The sequence below is a fragment of the Channa argus genome, chromosome 2, assembly GCF_033026475.1.
Source record: "Channa argus isolate prfri chromosome 2, Channa argus male v1.0, whole genome shotgun sequence".
Lineage (NCBI taxonomy): Eukaryota > Metazoa > Chordata > Actinopteri > Anabantiformes > Channidae > Channa > Channa argus.
Window position 1 is genome coordinate 182,568 of NC_090198.1, and position 14,753 is coordinate 197,320.

The window sequence follows — 14,753 nt, forward strand, 5'->3', positions numbered from 1 at the left end:
GCTCTAGATCTCACTGTATTTACCATGTGGTGCCATCTTTAGTGACAGCCTGTCCAGCAGGAATAATGGTGTCTTTATCATAGCAAGGACAGTTTGCGCTCGTCACACACGTTCCCTCTTCATTCATGTAGGTTCCTTCAGCACAGCCACAGCCATCTACTGGGGTGGTGTTTTCCTGGCAGGAGTAGTCAGGCTGGCTGAGGGAGCGGCAGGTACGACCACAGCAGGTCATGTTGTACTCATATATTGTTTCTGCTGGACATGATTTACTCAGTTTGCCTGGTGAGAGAAATAGGATCTTAGTGGTAGCACGATTCTTCTGAATATTAAATTGTTAGTATAAGCAGAAAGGCAATTTGTGAGATTTATAGTAACTGACTCATGTTTATGAATCAATAAAGAAGTAATTTTATACATTTCAAAAAAGCACCCATCCCCAAGCTCTCTTGGTAAAACTAAAAGATTCTTGGTGTTTTGCTCACCACAGACTATTTCTCTCCAGCCACTTATCTGGATTCCTAGAGCTGCACAGGCATAGACGTAGGTGGAGACTGCAGCACACATGCAATCCTCACTTTTATCACAGCCACAGGTGTCATACATGCAGTTCTGTGAGGAAACACGGTGGACATGGTCACATTAACAAAAAATGTGGCACTTTATTTGTTACTACAGCTTTGTGTGTCTAGACTTACATCTTTGTATGATGTGGGACAAATGACAGAGTGACAAGGAGCAAACACTCCACTGGGATCTGTTAGTTTAGAGCACCAGTACTGGGCATAGCTCTCTATGAAAGAAATAAAGAGGTTATGAAAACATAACATGGCATTTACATGAAATCTTTTGAGATAAGGAAGAAGTCTAACTGTACCTTTGCTGATGCCCTGGCTGCAGGGATGTCCAAATTGTGTTGCAACGTCATCACATGAGGCTGTGGTTTTCAGTGTGTTGACAAATGCAGCAGGGGTTGCCTCCACCAGCCCACTCATTGTCTTGAAGTCATCACTCGTCATGTTGTTGAAGTTACCACACAAACCTGTTGGATTGAATGATACACTGATACAAATGCAACCCAAAACCAAACATTTTCAGTGCTCTTTTCTCGTGACTATGATAGAGGGGTTTTCCAGATACTGAAACAGTAAACTTAAGGCATACCAGCAGTGGTTCCCTTGAGTGATGCATCAGCTGTAATGAAGACCTGCATCATAGGGTTTAGCTGGACCATAAGTTGTATGCCCACCTTGGTGCTTATGGAGGTGTAAAAGGATGATGGTTTGAAGACACTCAGATCCTCTAGAGAAATCAAAAGGCATTGAAAAAGTCAACGTTAGCAGCAATTTCTACAATAAATCACAAACATATACAGTAAATATTATTACTGGGCAGACATTCCTTTGTCAGTGCTGACTAAAGTACAAGTGCCAAACTTTTCAGTGTGGGTCTGCATATGTACAGTAAGTGCATCTATGGCAGCAATACAAATTCTAAATTATTATCCCCCCTTGGAAGATGTGACCTTTATTATTAAGCAAAACTGAATTATAGCTAAATTAAAAGTTAAAACACAAAATGTACATAATGATCTAAATTAAAGAAATATGTTTGCACAAGTATTACCAGTAAGTGAACATTGCAGAGAGAGGTGTATTTTCATTAAAGTTCACTGCACTCAGGTGATCTCCATGTATCTAAATGTGTGACTTTTGAAACCAATTGGCTGTGCTGGTAATGATTTGGTGAGTTAGGTGAGTTATTTTAGTGAGGAAAACCCAGATTTAGTTAATTTCAATTTTCTGTTTTTTATCCATTTAAGTTACATTGTAGAGATTCAATTCTACTCAATTGAGCTCTATTTATAAAGCGCCAGAGAAGATGAACAAAAACAAACAGCAAGGGAAAAGGAGAGCAGAGGAGAGGAGAGGAGAGGGGAGGGGAGAAGCTTTGTGGGACTAATCAGCCTAACCTCACTCTTTAGCAGTAAGTAAGTAAGTAAGTAATGCAGAGCATGAACTCCATAACTAACATTTATGTGCCTGGAAGATTCATGAACAAATTGGAATCTATCTGATAGATCCAGTCTCTGTAATAAAATGTTGTGATCAATGGTATTGAATGCAGCACTAAGATCTAACAGAACAAGTACAGAGATGAGTTCATTATCTGAAGCTTAATAAAAGTCTTCAAACCTATTATTTCTGTACAGGGGGTCGAATACTTGCTTTGCAACTACTTTTTCAAGGATTTTAGAAATAAAATGGGCCATTGGATTTCTCTTTTTTAAATTGTTGTCAGAAAAGCCAAAATAAAGTGACCATAAATAAAAAGATTAAATGTGAAAAATTATAAGGGACTGAACACTTTTTATCACTGAAGATAACACTAACTGCTGACACTGAATTGACTTTGAGAATTTCTAAGAACATGTTTTGGCTGCTTTTGTAGTGTTGTGTGTATGTTTTGGTGTAACCTACATAGCAAATACTCACGTGTAAACAGTGGAAGCTGGGAAAGAATCTGGTTCACATATACATGCCCTGATGCCTGAACTTTAACGACCTGTCATTTTGTGGAAAAATTACAAACAAATTTTAGATTATAGAAAATATGAGTTAAGCTACAGTTTTTTTACACTACAAATTCATAGATTTTGTTAAAACCTTTAAGTTGATGTTTGGCAGATCATGTTCATGATCATGGACAGTACTGGGCAATTCTGATATTATCAGGTCAACCATTAATCACAAAACTTTAGCATTGTCAAAATAGAATTAATACAAAACATGAAATAACAGGCAATAACATACATATTTGATCTGGATCAATTCATCAGTACATTTTTTGACCAAATAATGAAAAGTCTATATGTGTGTGACCGTATGTGTGCACGTGTGTGTGTCCAAGTCTGGAATTACCAGAGAATTGTTGTATAGGGACAGAGTTACACTTCTGAGGCAGGTGCTTGTGTCACTCAAACCACACTTGACCAACTCCACCAGTACAGAGTATGAGGAGCCATAATTGTCCTGCAAACCACAACCGGACAAAAAATATCACCAACTACAAACGCTGTTTTAGGAAGCACTAGAATATATATTATATATATGCATTTCTGTAAGGAGACACAATGGGCACATTCATTAGACCATATTAAGCATGAGGTCAGTCATATTTACATGGTTCACGATACATGTTACGGGTGTGAAATAGTAAGCTTTAATGTGCAATATCAGCAGTGTTGCAGATGATGATGTGTACTACTGTACCTTAGCCATAACATAGGTGCAGACGCCATGGAAGGTGTATTGTTTTCCATCAAAAGTGCGGACATGAGTTCCTCCCTCCACAGAGCAGGTTCCTGCACAGTCATCCTCTGAACACTCCCACTTACCACTGTAACACGTACTAAAATGCACACACACAAAACAACAGTCACTCTTTTTGCAAAATTATGCATTACTTTTTTTGCATTATTGTAAAATACAAATTTTGGTGATAATTTTTTTTCTACACATGAACTATCCTGGAAACATGAAACACTAGTTTATTTATGGAAATTTAGATGAATTACAAATTAGTAAATGTAACATTTTGAATATAAGATAAGGCTCATCAGTTGCTGAGAAAGATCATCTGAATCAGATGATTTGAGTCAGTTCAATTTATCATTTTGGGTTTGAGAATAATCAGCTCAATAAACAAACTCTTATCTTACCAGGATTTACATTTGTCAGAATATGACTGTCCTGACTTGTAGACCTTTGAGTTGTGCACACATGAGCACTTTTTCAGTGGAATACATCCTGTCTTAGTGATGTCATCAAAGACAGTTCCTAAGGGGGGATGAAGAGATAGTATTAATAATTACTGTCTTGTTTTATATCTATGAATGAAATAGTGGATGAATGTGATGCAAATAAAGTGTAAAATGTGTGGATACCAGCAGGGCAGCTGCAGCCATCATGGCAGTGGCTGTCGCAAGTCTCACTGGTGTGAGGGGTGGAGCAGCTGTCAGCACATGAAGTGGTACACTCCAAGAACTCCATGTTGTATGGACATTCCTTGTCTGTGTAGACAAACACTTTTAATGGTGCTGTCGCAGTGGCAATCAGACAATTTTGTAAAACATTGGAGAACCATATCTATTATGTCTGTAATTTAGGACAGGAAAATACGAATGAATTGTTCTTAAGTGTAGTTATCTATGGCTGCTTACAGCAAAAAGTTGCATTCCTCCATTGTTGGGGCTTGCCACCTGCATGGGCACACTCTCTGGAGAACTCAGAGATGGTTTTGCAGAGGACAAAGTTTTTTTTTTTTTTTTTAGGTTTGCATGTATCAGCCATACAGGCTTTCTTGAAGGACTCCATGTCCAGAAGGTTTTTACAACTGCTGAATGGAGCACTGGTGAAGATTTGGTCGCAGAAAGCCTGAAAAATAGTAAACAATTTTGAAACATTCAATTTGGAGTCCTAAGAATTTAAGTGTTTTATTATGTTCTCATACTGGTCTCCAATGAATACACAATAAAGTTTTTTTTAGCCAAGTACTCTAAATTACTTTATCCAAAAACATCTGTTTTTTATCATTAGATCAAAACATAAATATTAGATTCGTCATTAGATTATAATACTCCTACTAGCAGTGTGGTCATCTACCGGAAACAAGTTTGCATTATGGAAAAATGTAGAACTCGTTTAATTTTCCTTAATATTAAAGTAGTACATTTTGTTTAGAACACAGCTCTAAGTCACAGGGTTCTTTTTAATCTTGGCACCTATAAGTAAATTTTGGGTATCCCACCCTTATCACTTTGTTAACTGTTTATATCTCATACAGGTCAAGGCAGATGGTCGTCCACCCTGAGCCTGGATCTGCTGGAGGTTTCTTCCGTTAAAGGGAGTTTTTCCTCTCCACTGTTGCCTATGGCTTGCTCCAGGGGGAATTGTTGGGTTCTCTTTATATATCTTTATAATCTTGACTTTATTCTGTAAAGTGCCCTGAGATGACTTTGTTGGGAATTGGGGCTATATAAATAAAGTTGAATTGAATTGAATAAAGGTATTCAGAGCATTAGAAATAGTGAAGATTTACCTTATTGCCACAGTTGCTGGGTGACTCTGCCTCTGGCTCTGCCTCTGACTCTGACTCCTCACAGCTTTCTGTTGGCCCGTTCACCTTCCAGTTCTCAGCATAGTTTACCACAGACAGTGGAGCTCCTACAGCAAAGGTCAGTCACACAGCAGCCGTTACTTTGATTATGCAATGCAGTTCTATTTGCTGAAATATTTTAATTAACAACTACTTTGCATGCATTCATCTATTATGTTTTTGAAGTTACTTGGGTTGCATTTGCTGAGTATGCTATAGGTTTAAGATACAGTATGGTACCTTGATTGCAGTTGATATAGCAGAAAGCTTTAAACACTTGCAGGGTTTATAAATTTCAATTGTTGCCCTTAAATGCAGCATTCCCAAAGTGTGACACCAATGTTAATGTGAAATTTATACTTATAGGGTAGTTTCTAGTACTAGTTTCTTTTCAGTGCTAAGCATAAATATTGTACAAAATAACTATAGTTTATCCTTGTATCATATACATTAGAATATCTGCATTGTACAGCAATGGATCTTACCATCTTTAAATAAATCATTGGATGTGCCGTCAAAATTTCCACAGAGTCCACATGTCTGGTTCTGGTATTTGTCATCTATTTCAATCTGTAAACATACCCCAAACAAGGTTGTTACTGTCAAAATCTCACGTAATTCCTCTTTAGTAATTTAAGAGAGGTTATATCACTGCAAACTAATGTCAATGATGCATGCGTAAAATCAATAGTTACTTAGCTTTTTCAAATGTTATCACACTGCCATTGCAAATTCACTCTCAGTCTCACTGTTTACAGATGGTTCTTATCTGTCAATAATGTGTCTATTTTAGGATTATGTCTAATCCTAAAATCTTTTAATCAACTTCCATCGCCATTAAATAATGCTCTCAAATGTTTACTTCAAGCAGCAACATTTGCATTGTGGTTTTCAGGCTTAGCTTATTCACATCGTTCACTATCTCTGCAGGACATGTCTTTATCCAGTGACTCACTATTTCATAAAACATTTATTAGAAACATTTCTTGAACACTGGAAATCCTTGAAGGTTGTTTGACTTTAACAATAAGCCCAGCAGTTATAAACAGTATTGGGGGTAATGTGATTCTTTGGTAACATGAATGTTGGATTTGAACCCCCATCATGAGTAAAACAATGTAAGTGACAAAGATAAAGCAGCCTATAGCTAAAAATGTGGTGGAGGATGATGTGCAGCCAATATCAACAGTGAAATCTCTAACTTTGTGTTGAGTTCATTAAGCTGCAGAAGGTTGTTGCAAAACCCAGGCCTAGTGTGTGCTGGTCATTTTTTAAATAGTTGTGTGCCCCCTTGCTAAAGATTGGCTCATGGATCAGTACAGATGTTGTACAGTGTTTACATATAGTAACTATCTATAAAGTTTTGAAAGAAAAACAACAGCTAATCTGGAACAGAGTGGGAATCTACATACACAATATATTCCAATTTATTAGGTAAACCTACATAAAACTAATGATGCAGCCCTGTAATAAATGTTTTGTAAATAAAAATGTTTTGTTACTGTGTTTTGCTGTGTTTTTATGTTTGCATATACACCTGATCACAAATCTCAGAATGTTTGCGGATATGTGAGTGTGTGCTTCATACATCCAGGGAGTCATCCAGGTTCCAAATAGCTCTGATTCCAAGCTTAGCTTCCACAATGATACTGGACGTGGTCCCTTTGACATTCACCCCGAATCCATTGAATGGCAGAGACACCCTGCAGCAATCACACAATTTGAAATGAGACAGAAAACAGCAGTTGGCACAGGATGTCATACTGCACTTACAGACAAAATACTAGGTCTTCTGTGAGTACATTCCAAAATAGCAGATAGTCAAAGTCAAAACAGAAACTCTGTAGGTGAGGAATTTAGCTTCATATGGAAAGCAGCTGTGGTAAATGGCCAAAAACTGCATTCATGTCCAAAAGACTTCACTCCCAGAGTGATGCAATGGGTCAGGAAAACATAACTATTGACTTGAACTCTTAGTTTCCCCAAATGTGTTTTTTATGCAACAAAATGTTTGCGAAAATGTTTATCTTATTTTGTTAGTGAGGTCACAAACAAAGAAACAAACATACGGGTTTTAGCTCCATTAGTGCTCGGACCCCTAAAAAGAAATGAATAAACTTACACTAAATCATTAACCCATCTTCACCCCATGACCCTTAAAAAGTTTAGGGGTCTTTTTTTTAATTAAAGGTTAATATAAATAGTAAATGGTCACTTAGTGCTTTTATCCAAAGTGCTTTACAATGTTGATTCCCATTCACCTATTCACACACCGATGGCAGTGGCTGCCATGCAAGGTGCTCACCTGACCCACCGGGAGCCACTTGGGGTTCAGTGTCTTACCAAAGGACACTTTGACATGTAACCAGAAGCGGGGATCGAACCACTGACCCTGTGGTCCATGGGCGACTGCCTTACCAACTGAGCTATGAGGTGAGATTTAACCTGACCTTACCTAACCTGTTATGCTGTTGTTAAGCTATTGTTCCACATTTGTTATTTTTTAATCATTGTTTTGCAGTTGTGAAGATTGTGATTTTTTTTATATATAATATAGTGTACGGAATAACTGACGGTAAAATATGTCAATAAACCAAGAGTGGTTGATAACCCTTTTTAATAGTAAGCCTTTGTGGCTTATAAAAACATTCTAATGTATTACAGTGTTCTCATGCAGCCTTTGTTTGCATTTCACACTTATCATAGTGTGAAAATGAGCTTGCAGCTTTAAACAGATATTTCTAATCTGTCCAGTCCATTGTTGTCTGCCACAGTTTTTAAGTTTTCTTGCCTCCACTGGGAGACAATGTATATTTAATATTATAATTTAAATTTTCATTGACATTAAATATTGAAATGTAACACTGAGGGGCGGCTATAGCTCAGTTGGTAAAGGCAGTTGCTTATGGACCACAGGGTGAGTGGTTTGATCCTCAGCCCTGGCTATATGTCAAAGTGTCCCTGGGCAAGACACTGAACCCCTAAAAGCCCATTCCCCCCTCCCCAGCAATGCAGTGCCGGTCTAAGCCCGTTAGAAATTGGGGAGGGTTGTGACAATGATCTGCTGTGGTGACCCAGAACTCACAGGATAAGCCCAAAGGAGAGTAGTGAAATGTAACACTGACAATCTCATAAGGTAAAGGCTAATAAGGCTACAGTCACACACTTATACACCAATGGAGCTGGGCAACACTGACTGGGATCAACTAAGTTGGGGTTCAGTGTCTTGCTCAAGGACACTCTGACATGTGATTGGATGGAACCAACAATTGTGAGATTGGTGGACAACTGCTCTACCTTCCTACACCACAGTTGCCCTGGTGTGATGTTGAACAAGGTCACTTTTATGCTTTAAGGTGTCCAAAAAGTAGTTCACACATTTACATTTACATTACTCAGGGACACCACACCCAAATATCACCCAAAGAAGTCATCAGCATTATATATCAAAGACTACCCCCCATACTTTTACAAAAAAGATCAACCTACAGGATAGAACAAGGCTTCTTAAACCACTGTGGAATGAATAAGAAGAAGAATCTGAACTCAAAGTCCATTTAGCTTTTTCACAGGTTAAGAAGGTGTTTTCAAGTTCAGCTAAATTGATTAGAACAAAATTGCAGATTGAGGTATAGTGTCTCAATGATAGTTGACTGGTCTAGACTGGACTTACATCTTTCCATTGACAATCACTGAGCTGCCAGAGAGCTCCACCACAGATCCTTCCATCCTCATCATGATGTTGCCAATCATGGGGATGTCGTTGACTACCTTGCGCCTCATTTGGATGATAAAGCTTTCATAGCTGCTCTTACACTGGGAGAGCAGGACATGGTTACAGCTGGTGGGGAGCTGAAAGTAATCCCCATCAAACGTCTTCCAGTGATAGTTTCCCCAAGTTGTGCACACTCGACCGATGTGGGATGCATTAACTACAACAACATTACCATATTAAAACATCATTTTGAACTGACATTAAGAGAAAACAGATTTATTCTTAATCCTTTACATAATTACCTGAATTCAGGTGCAGGGTGTTAAGTGAAGGAATGATGGTTACTGCTGTAAACAGAAGACATTAAAGTTTAGCAAAACTGTTTCCCACAGTATAAATTGTTAATCTGCAATTGTTCTGACCCATCACTGCATGTTATGCTAATGATGAGTGAAATAATCAAACGAGAGATACCACAGCCTTAAAAAAAAGTCAAATGACATTCAATCTATGTGCTTATGAGACCGGTCAGTGAGTCGATGTTGAGCTCTGTCCACCACAATATTAAAACCACCAGGAGGATTTAATGTTGTAGCAGATTTTTCTACATCTTCTGTAGATTTACATTTACACTTAGTCATTTAGCAAACTTTTAGCTTTAAAAAATGTGCTTATAGGTTTAACAGTACTTGACATTGTTTGCATGTAATGTGTCAGATTATTGATAATCAGCTGTAGTTTTGGATTTAGGTTCTGATTTTTTACTAAAAAACTAAAAACTGAAATGTGAAAATTACCGTCACAATATGTAACCACATAAGTTAAAATAAAATAGGTACTTTTTGACATTAAATGATCTGCGATATCAGAGTCCATAAGATGAACAAAATAAGTACATTTCACCATCCATCAAAATCATATTTGGTCACACAAACAACCTCCTTGCTTTTTATGACTTTTTGCCTTCCCCTTTTAGTATTTTTAGTAAATGTGGAGCAGTGAGCAGTATTGAAGTCATGACTCACCAGTCTGAGAGAGTGAGCCGACCACAAGCATCAGGTAGAGGAACCATAATGTGGACTGGAGTCCTGTGGTCCCCATGTTGGTGCTGAGGACTGAGAGGACTGACCAATATGAGAGAACTCACCTGTTGAACATATCCCTTTATACCAAATCAAGGTGGAGCTACACTAAGTAAGTGTTTGAGATAGAGGAGGGCGGGGGGAAGGCAATTCCATTACACCTCCAAGCTTCATGGAAAATATCCTCTCTGTGGTTGGCCTGTGACATTAGCTGTTAAATAAATACCTGACATTGTACATGAGGTTAATATTTGTTTGATCACCAAACATGTCCTCAACTCCATCACTATACTGAGCAGCTTGATCACACCTCCGGCCTCCGTTGAACTACTGAGCTGACTGATCAGCAAAAACACCAACAAATACTGCCAGCTTAGAAATAAGCATGTTGGCAAAAAGGCAGGAAATTATTTCAACATGATATGATGGGTAAATGGCATTTTAAGATGAAACTTAGCCACTTAGTTAAATGTTTGATAAGTTTCTGCACAGTTCACTTAACCTCCATCTTTCCAAACCTTAATCAAGTCTTAAAGTAACATAAAATGAGCAGTATCTGTGGCAGGGAACATAAACCCTGGTCACTAACAATAACCTACAGGAAGGATCTTTGTAGCTGAATGCCATAAAACTAAACTCACACTGTGACTCTGTCTGTAAACCTTTGTTTGTACTTTCTCACTATAGTTGCTGTTTGCCTCCTTGTTACTGTGTAAAGTTACTGTGACAGTTGGGTTAAAGGAAACTGATCCACATTTTTGGGCTTAAGATAAGACCTTCCGAAACTCTCCTATCTCAGTTAATATATGTAGAGTCTTTAAAAGTGACAAATTGAAAAGGGTAAATGTTCTGCACTTATATATCGCTTTTCTACCTATTGGCACTCAAAGCGCTTTACACTGCTTCTTATTCACCCAATCACACACACACTCATACACTGATGGGGGAGCTGCTATGCAGCTGGCCAACACTCATCGGGAGCAACTAAGTTGGGGTTCAGTGTCTTGCTCAAGGACACTTTGACATGTGATCGGAGGAGGTGGGGATTGAATCAAAAACTGCTTTACCTTCCTGCGTCACAGTCAGTTATGAACCTTTAAAATAATACTTGAATAATGACAAAACCAGGAAATGAATGCAAAGAGAAATAATGTTTTCTCACTTTACAGCTGTCTTGATGATCTGACTGTAAACTAACCAACTATATTAACCAATCATTTAAATAAACCAAATAACTAACTAAGTAATTAAGCATCTATATAAAATTTCACTAGTGTGGCTAAAATCCAGTTTCTGTGGCTACTGTGTTGACAGCTAATCTTAAAATTAGGTTTAGTTTAATCTTTGTTGAGGATTAGGTATTTAGACAAGACAGCACATATTAGTTTCTCAAAACTTAAATAAATTTGAGCTTTCTGGCTCATGGTGCAAGTTCTTTTTTTCTATGATATGTTGCCAGAATGTTACTAATAAAATCTGTGCAACATGATATTATCTCTGCAGATATACATGTGATAAATCACCACTGTTGTCATTAGTGTCTTAAAGCAGTTTGTCATTGTTAAATTGCGAAAAACCTTAAATATTTAAGTAACACAGTACAGTAATACTGGCATTTATTCAAGTTAGTTGTTCCTATTTTTAAATTAGTTTTACATTGGGATTGTGAATTAAAAAAGTATTTGTGGACCACAAGTGGGCACCCTATAAAATAAAGAACTCTCTAGTTTTACCCAGTCATCATGGCTGATGCTCCTTCCCTGGATGCTGTATGACCAAGATCAGCTACACAGTAAGGTCAATAGGTGATGTAAAATAACCCTTTACTTTGTAGACAAGACAAGTAAGAGAGAGTAACCTCTTTCCTCAAGTAAAAATGAAAAAGACAGTCTCACTGGATCTCAAGCCATATTAATATAATTTGAAGGTTATTAAACCATCTGATGTGAGGTGTTGCAGGAGGTAGAGCAGTTGTCCACCAATCCCACAGTTGTTGGTTTGATCCCCGGCTCCTCCAGTCACATGTCGAAGTGTCCTTGAGCAAGACACTGAACCCCCATTGGTGTTTGAGTGTGTGTGTGATTGTGAATGGGTGAATGAGAAGCAGTGTAAACTGCTAAATAAGTGCAGATCATTTAATATTAAATAACATTAAAAACACATAAACAAGAAAGAAAATAGTCTTAAGAAATAATAAAATTAATTACATCATTTAAAAAAAGTATAAGCTCATGTAAAAGTTGTCAGAAGCTGCTGCAGCAAAATGACAAGCCTAAAGTGCTAAGACTTTAACAAGCCCCCTGGCCACCCCCTAAAACTGCCCTTGGCATGTGCATACACTCATTCACACACACATACACAAACACACACTGCAACAAGTCATTATAGGGAAACCAGTAAAAACATATGCATTTAATTAATCTCACGGTTTCTCTCATACAACACACTAATAACACTTAACTGTGAAAGGCTGCCTGTTGCTACCAATCATGGAGAATCACAGAGAAAACATATTTAAATTCTAATTTCTAAGCAAACGTGCAAAGCTTTTTGCAGTTGGTGAGAACAGCTAAGTTCACGTTAGAATACAGCTTGGCTGTCAACACACTGTACTTGGCTACTAGTCAATACCATAAACCAATAAAATTGATCTCTGTGTTAAATGCATTAATCCAAAAGTAAAGAGGCTGTTTAAAAAATGTAACAAGTAGAAAGTAGAGATATTTACTTTTACAGAGTAAGAGTAACAAGTTGAATTTGTACTTCTTTACTTGATTAAAAAGATTTTGTACTTAATAACTTCCTACACCTGATGCTCATTAAACACATACTCAATGGCCACTTTACTAGGTACACCTGTAAAATCTAATGCAATCCAATACAATGTCTCTAATTCTACTTTTACTATAATTTCTCAGTTTTTAGGTTGAAACTGAAAGAAAGGTGAAAAGTCTACTTTCAGTCTACTTTCAGTCGTACTAGAACCACCTTTTCCTATAATGCACTACAATATGGCTCCACTAAGAACTTTGAGTTCAATACTAAAGAGAGAGTAGAATTGTCACCGGTTTCAACTTAAAAACTAAGAAATTCTATCATTGTAAAACAAGAATTTCTAGCAGTGCTGCTAGGGTAGTGAATTGTCTGTGAAAAATAAAGCAATTTTTAATGAAAAAAAAGAGAAGAAAACTTTGGCATAATACGAACATGATACACAAGATGCTTGAAAGGAGACTTTTTTGTAAAGGGGTCCTTTCCATTAGTTTGTTTATGTTGAAAGTCAATCTGTGCATTTACATCTTAAGGCAATGAGGGACTATGAACAGACCACCAAATGCATACGTGCCTCTTCTGTAGTTTAAATTATTATTACATATCAAGTTTACATGTCAATAAATAAAAATCACCCAGCAGTCTAAACATGTTGAAAAATGACAAATGAATGACAAATGCAAACATTGCACACAGCAAACATTACTTTGACAGTGAATATCTAATCAATGCCTTATTCAGAGTGTAAGACGTCTCAGTGTGCACCTCCACACCCATCACTCAGTTATCTATGGAAACAAGCTCAATATGGCACATTGTTCAGGTGACTTGTGTTGCTCTAAGGAGGAGAAGGATTGTTGGTATTGATGCAAATAATCCTGCGTAAATACACTTCACTGACTCAGCTGCCTCAGTCCAGGATATGCATCCTGTACTACTGTGAATTAAAACCTTTGTTCTGTATTACTAACTACTGTATGTGTTGTAGCATAAAGAACTGAACTGTGTGAAGGTAGAAACACTACATCCCCTGTATATTATAGCAAAAATTAATACATTTAATAAATAATAAACGTATACAGTATTTGCATGGACAAGCGACTGTGGCGCAGGATGATAGAGCGCTCGTCCAACCAATATCGCAGTTGTCACATCTCAAAGTGTCCTTGAGTAGGACACTGAACCCCAACTTAGTTGCTCCCAGTGAGTGTTGGTCAGCTGCATAGCAGCTCCCCCATCGGTGTGATTGTGTGTGCGAATGGGTGAATAAGAAGCAGTGTAAAGCGCTTTGAGTGCCAGTAGCTAGAAAAAATATAAATGCAGACCATTTACAAGCATGGATTAAATGACTTTTTTTGCAACAGCGTGATATGCTGTAAACTGTCTATTTAGATGTTAAGATTTATTTAGATTAAATTAAACATTAATTTAGTCAAACTGTTAGAGCTATTATTGACATGTACATGATACATTTCGTATGTGATATGTTCACATGGAAGATAGCAACAGAATTTCAGACTTTGCAATTGTATGTCCACACAGAAACTGGGTTGTTGCCTCAATCTACCAGATGCACAATTTTTGAAAAAAAGACAAAACAGTTACAGTGCCTACATGTGCATGTGTTAATGCTCTATTCTTCGTAAATGATATCATTCTGTAAAGTCTGAGACTGGGCTCTTAAGAGAAATGCATCTGAAAATGTTTCAGAATATTGGAGATTGTTGTGAGTCTTTTTGAATTACAGTCAACAGTCCCACAACTTGAATGAGATGCCACACTTTCAGAAATTAAGTGACAATATTGTATCCATAGGGGTTTGTCACTGGGGCTGTAACCTTAAGAAGGCCAAATTTATCCCCTTCACACTGGGTACTTATATGTACACTTGTGGTGTCATTGCTTTTGATTTAACAATGAAAATAGCATTATTGACTTGATTATTGTAATAACAGATTTTCATATCCAATAATTCTCTTTAGAACTGAAGTGTGTACTAAACAGGACCTAATATTTGGTACACATATTAA

General features: G+C 37.4%; 1 protein-coding gene across 1 annotated transcript in view; it reads right to left on the reverse strand.

Moving 5' to 3' along the window:
• Positions 1 to 10,007, reverse strand: part of LOC137108376 (mucin-2-like) — a 38,027-nt gene extending 28,020 nt beyond the window's left edge. Inside the window, exons 1-17 of the mRNA XM_067492855.1 lie at positions 9,895 to 10,007; positions 9,172 to 9,216; positions 8,828 to 9,086; positions 6,743 to 6,857; positions 5,640 to 5,724; positions 5,098 to 5,222; positions 4,220 to 4,433; positions 3,944 to 4,069; positions 3,719 to 3,836; positions 3,270 to 3,408; positions 2,919 to 3,029; positions 2,493 to 2,562; positions 1,162 to 1,299; positions 875 to 1,039; positions 696 to 790; positions 483 to 609; positions 24 to 279 (exon numbers count right to left, since the gene is read on the reverse strand). Coding sequence (XP_067348956.1) covers positions 24 to 279; positions 483 to 609; positions 696 to 790; positions 875 to 1,039; positions 1,162 to 1,299; positions 2,493 to 2,562; positions 2,919 to 3,029; positions 3,270 to 3,408; positions 3,719 to 3,836; positions 3,944 to 4,069; positions 4,220 to 4,433; positions 5,098 to 5,222; positions 5,640 to 5,724; positions 6,743 to 6,857; positions 8,828 to 9,086; positions 9,172 to 9,216; positions 9,895 to 9,970 — 2,264 coding nt within the window. The 5' untranslated portion in view covers positions 9,971 to 10,007. The remainder of the gene's footprint in view (positions 1 to 23; positions 280 to 482; positions 610 to 695; positions 791 to 874; positions 1,040 to 1,161; positions 1,300 to 2,492; positions 2,563 to 2,918; positions 3,030 to 3,269; positions 3,409 to 3,718; positions 3,837 to 3,943; positions 4,070 to 4,219; positions 4,434 to 5,097; positions 5,223 to 5,639; positions 5,725 to 6,742; positions 6,858 to 8,827; positions 9,087 to 9,171; positions 9,217 to 9,894) is intronic.
• Positions 10,008 to 14,753: the final 4,746 nt, after the last annotated feature.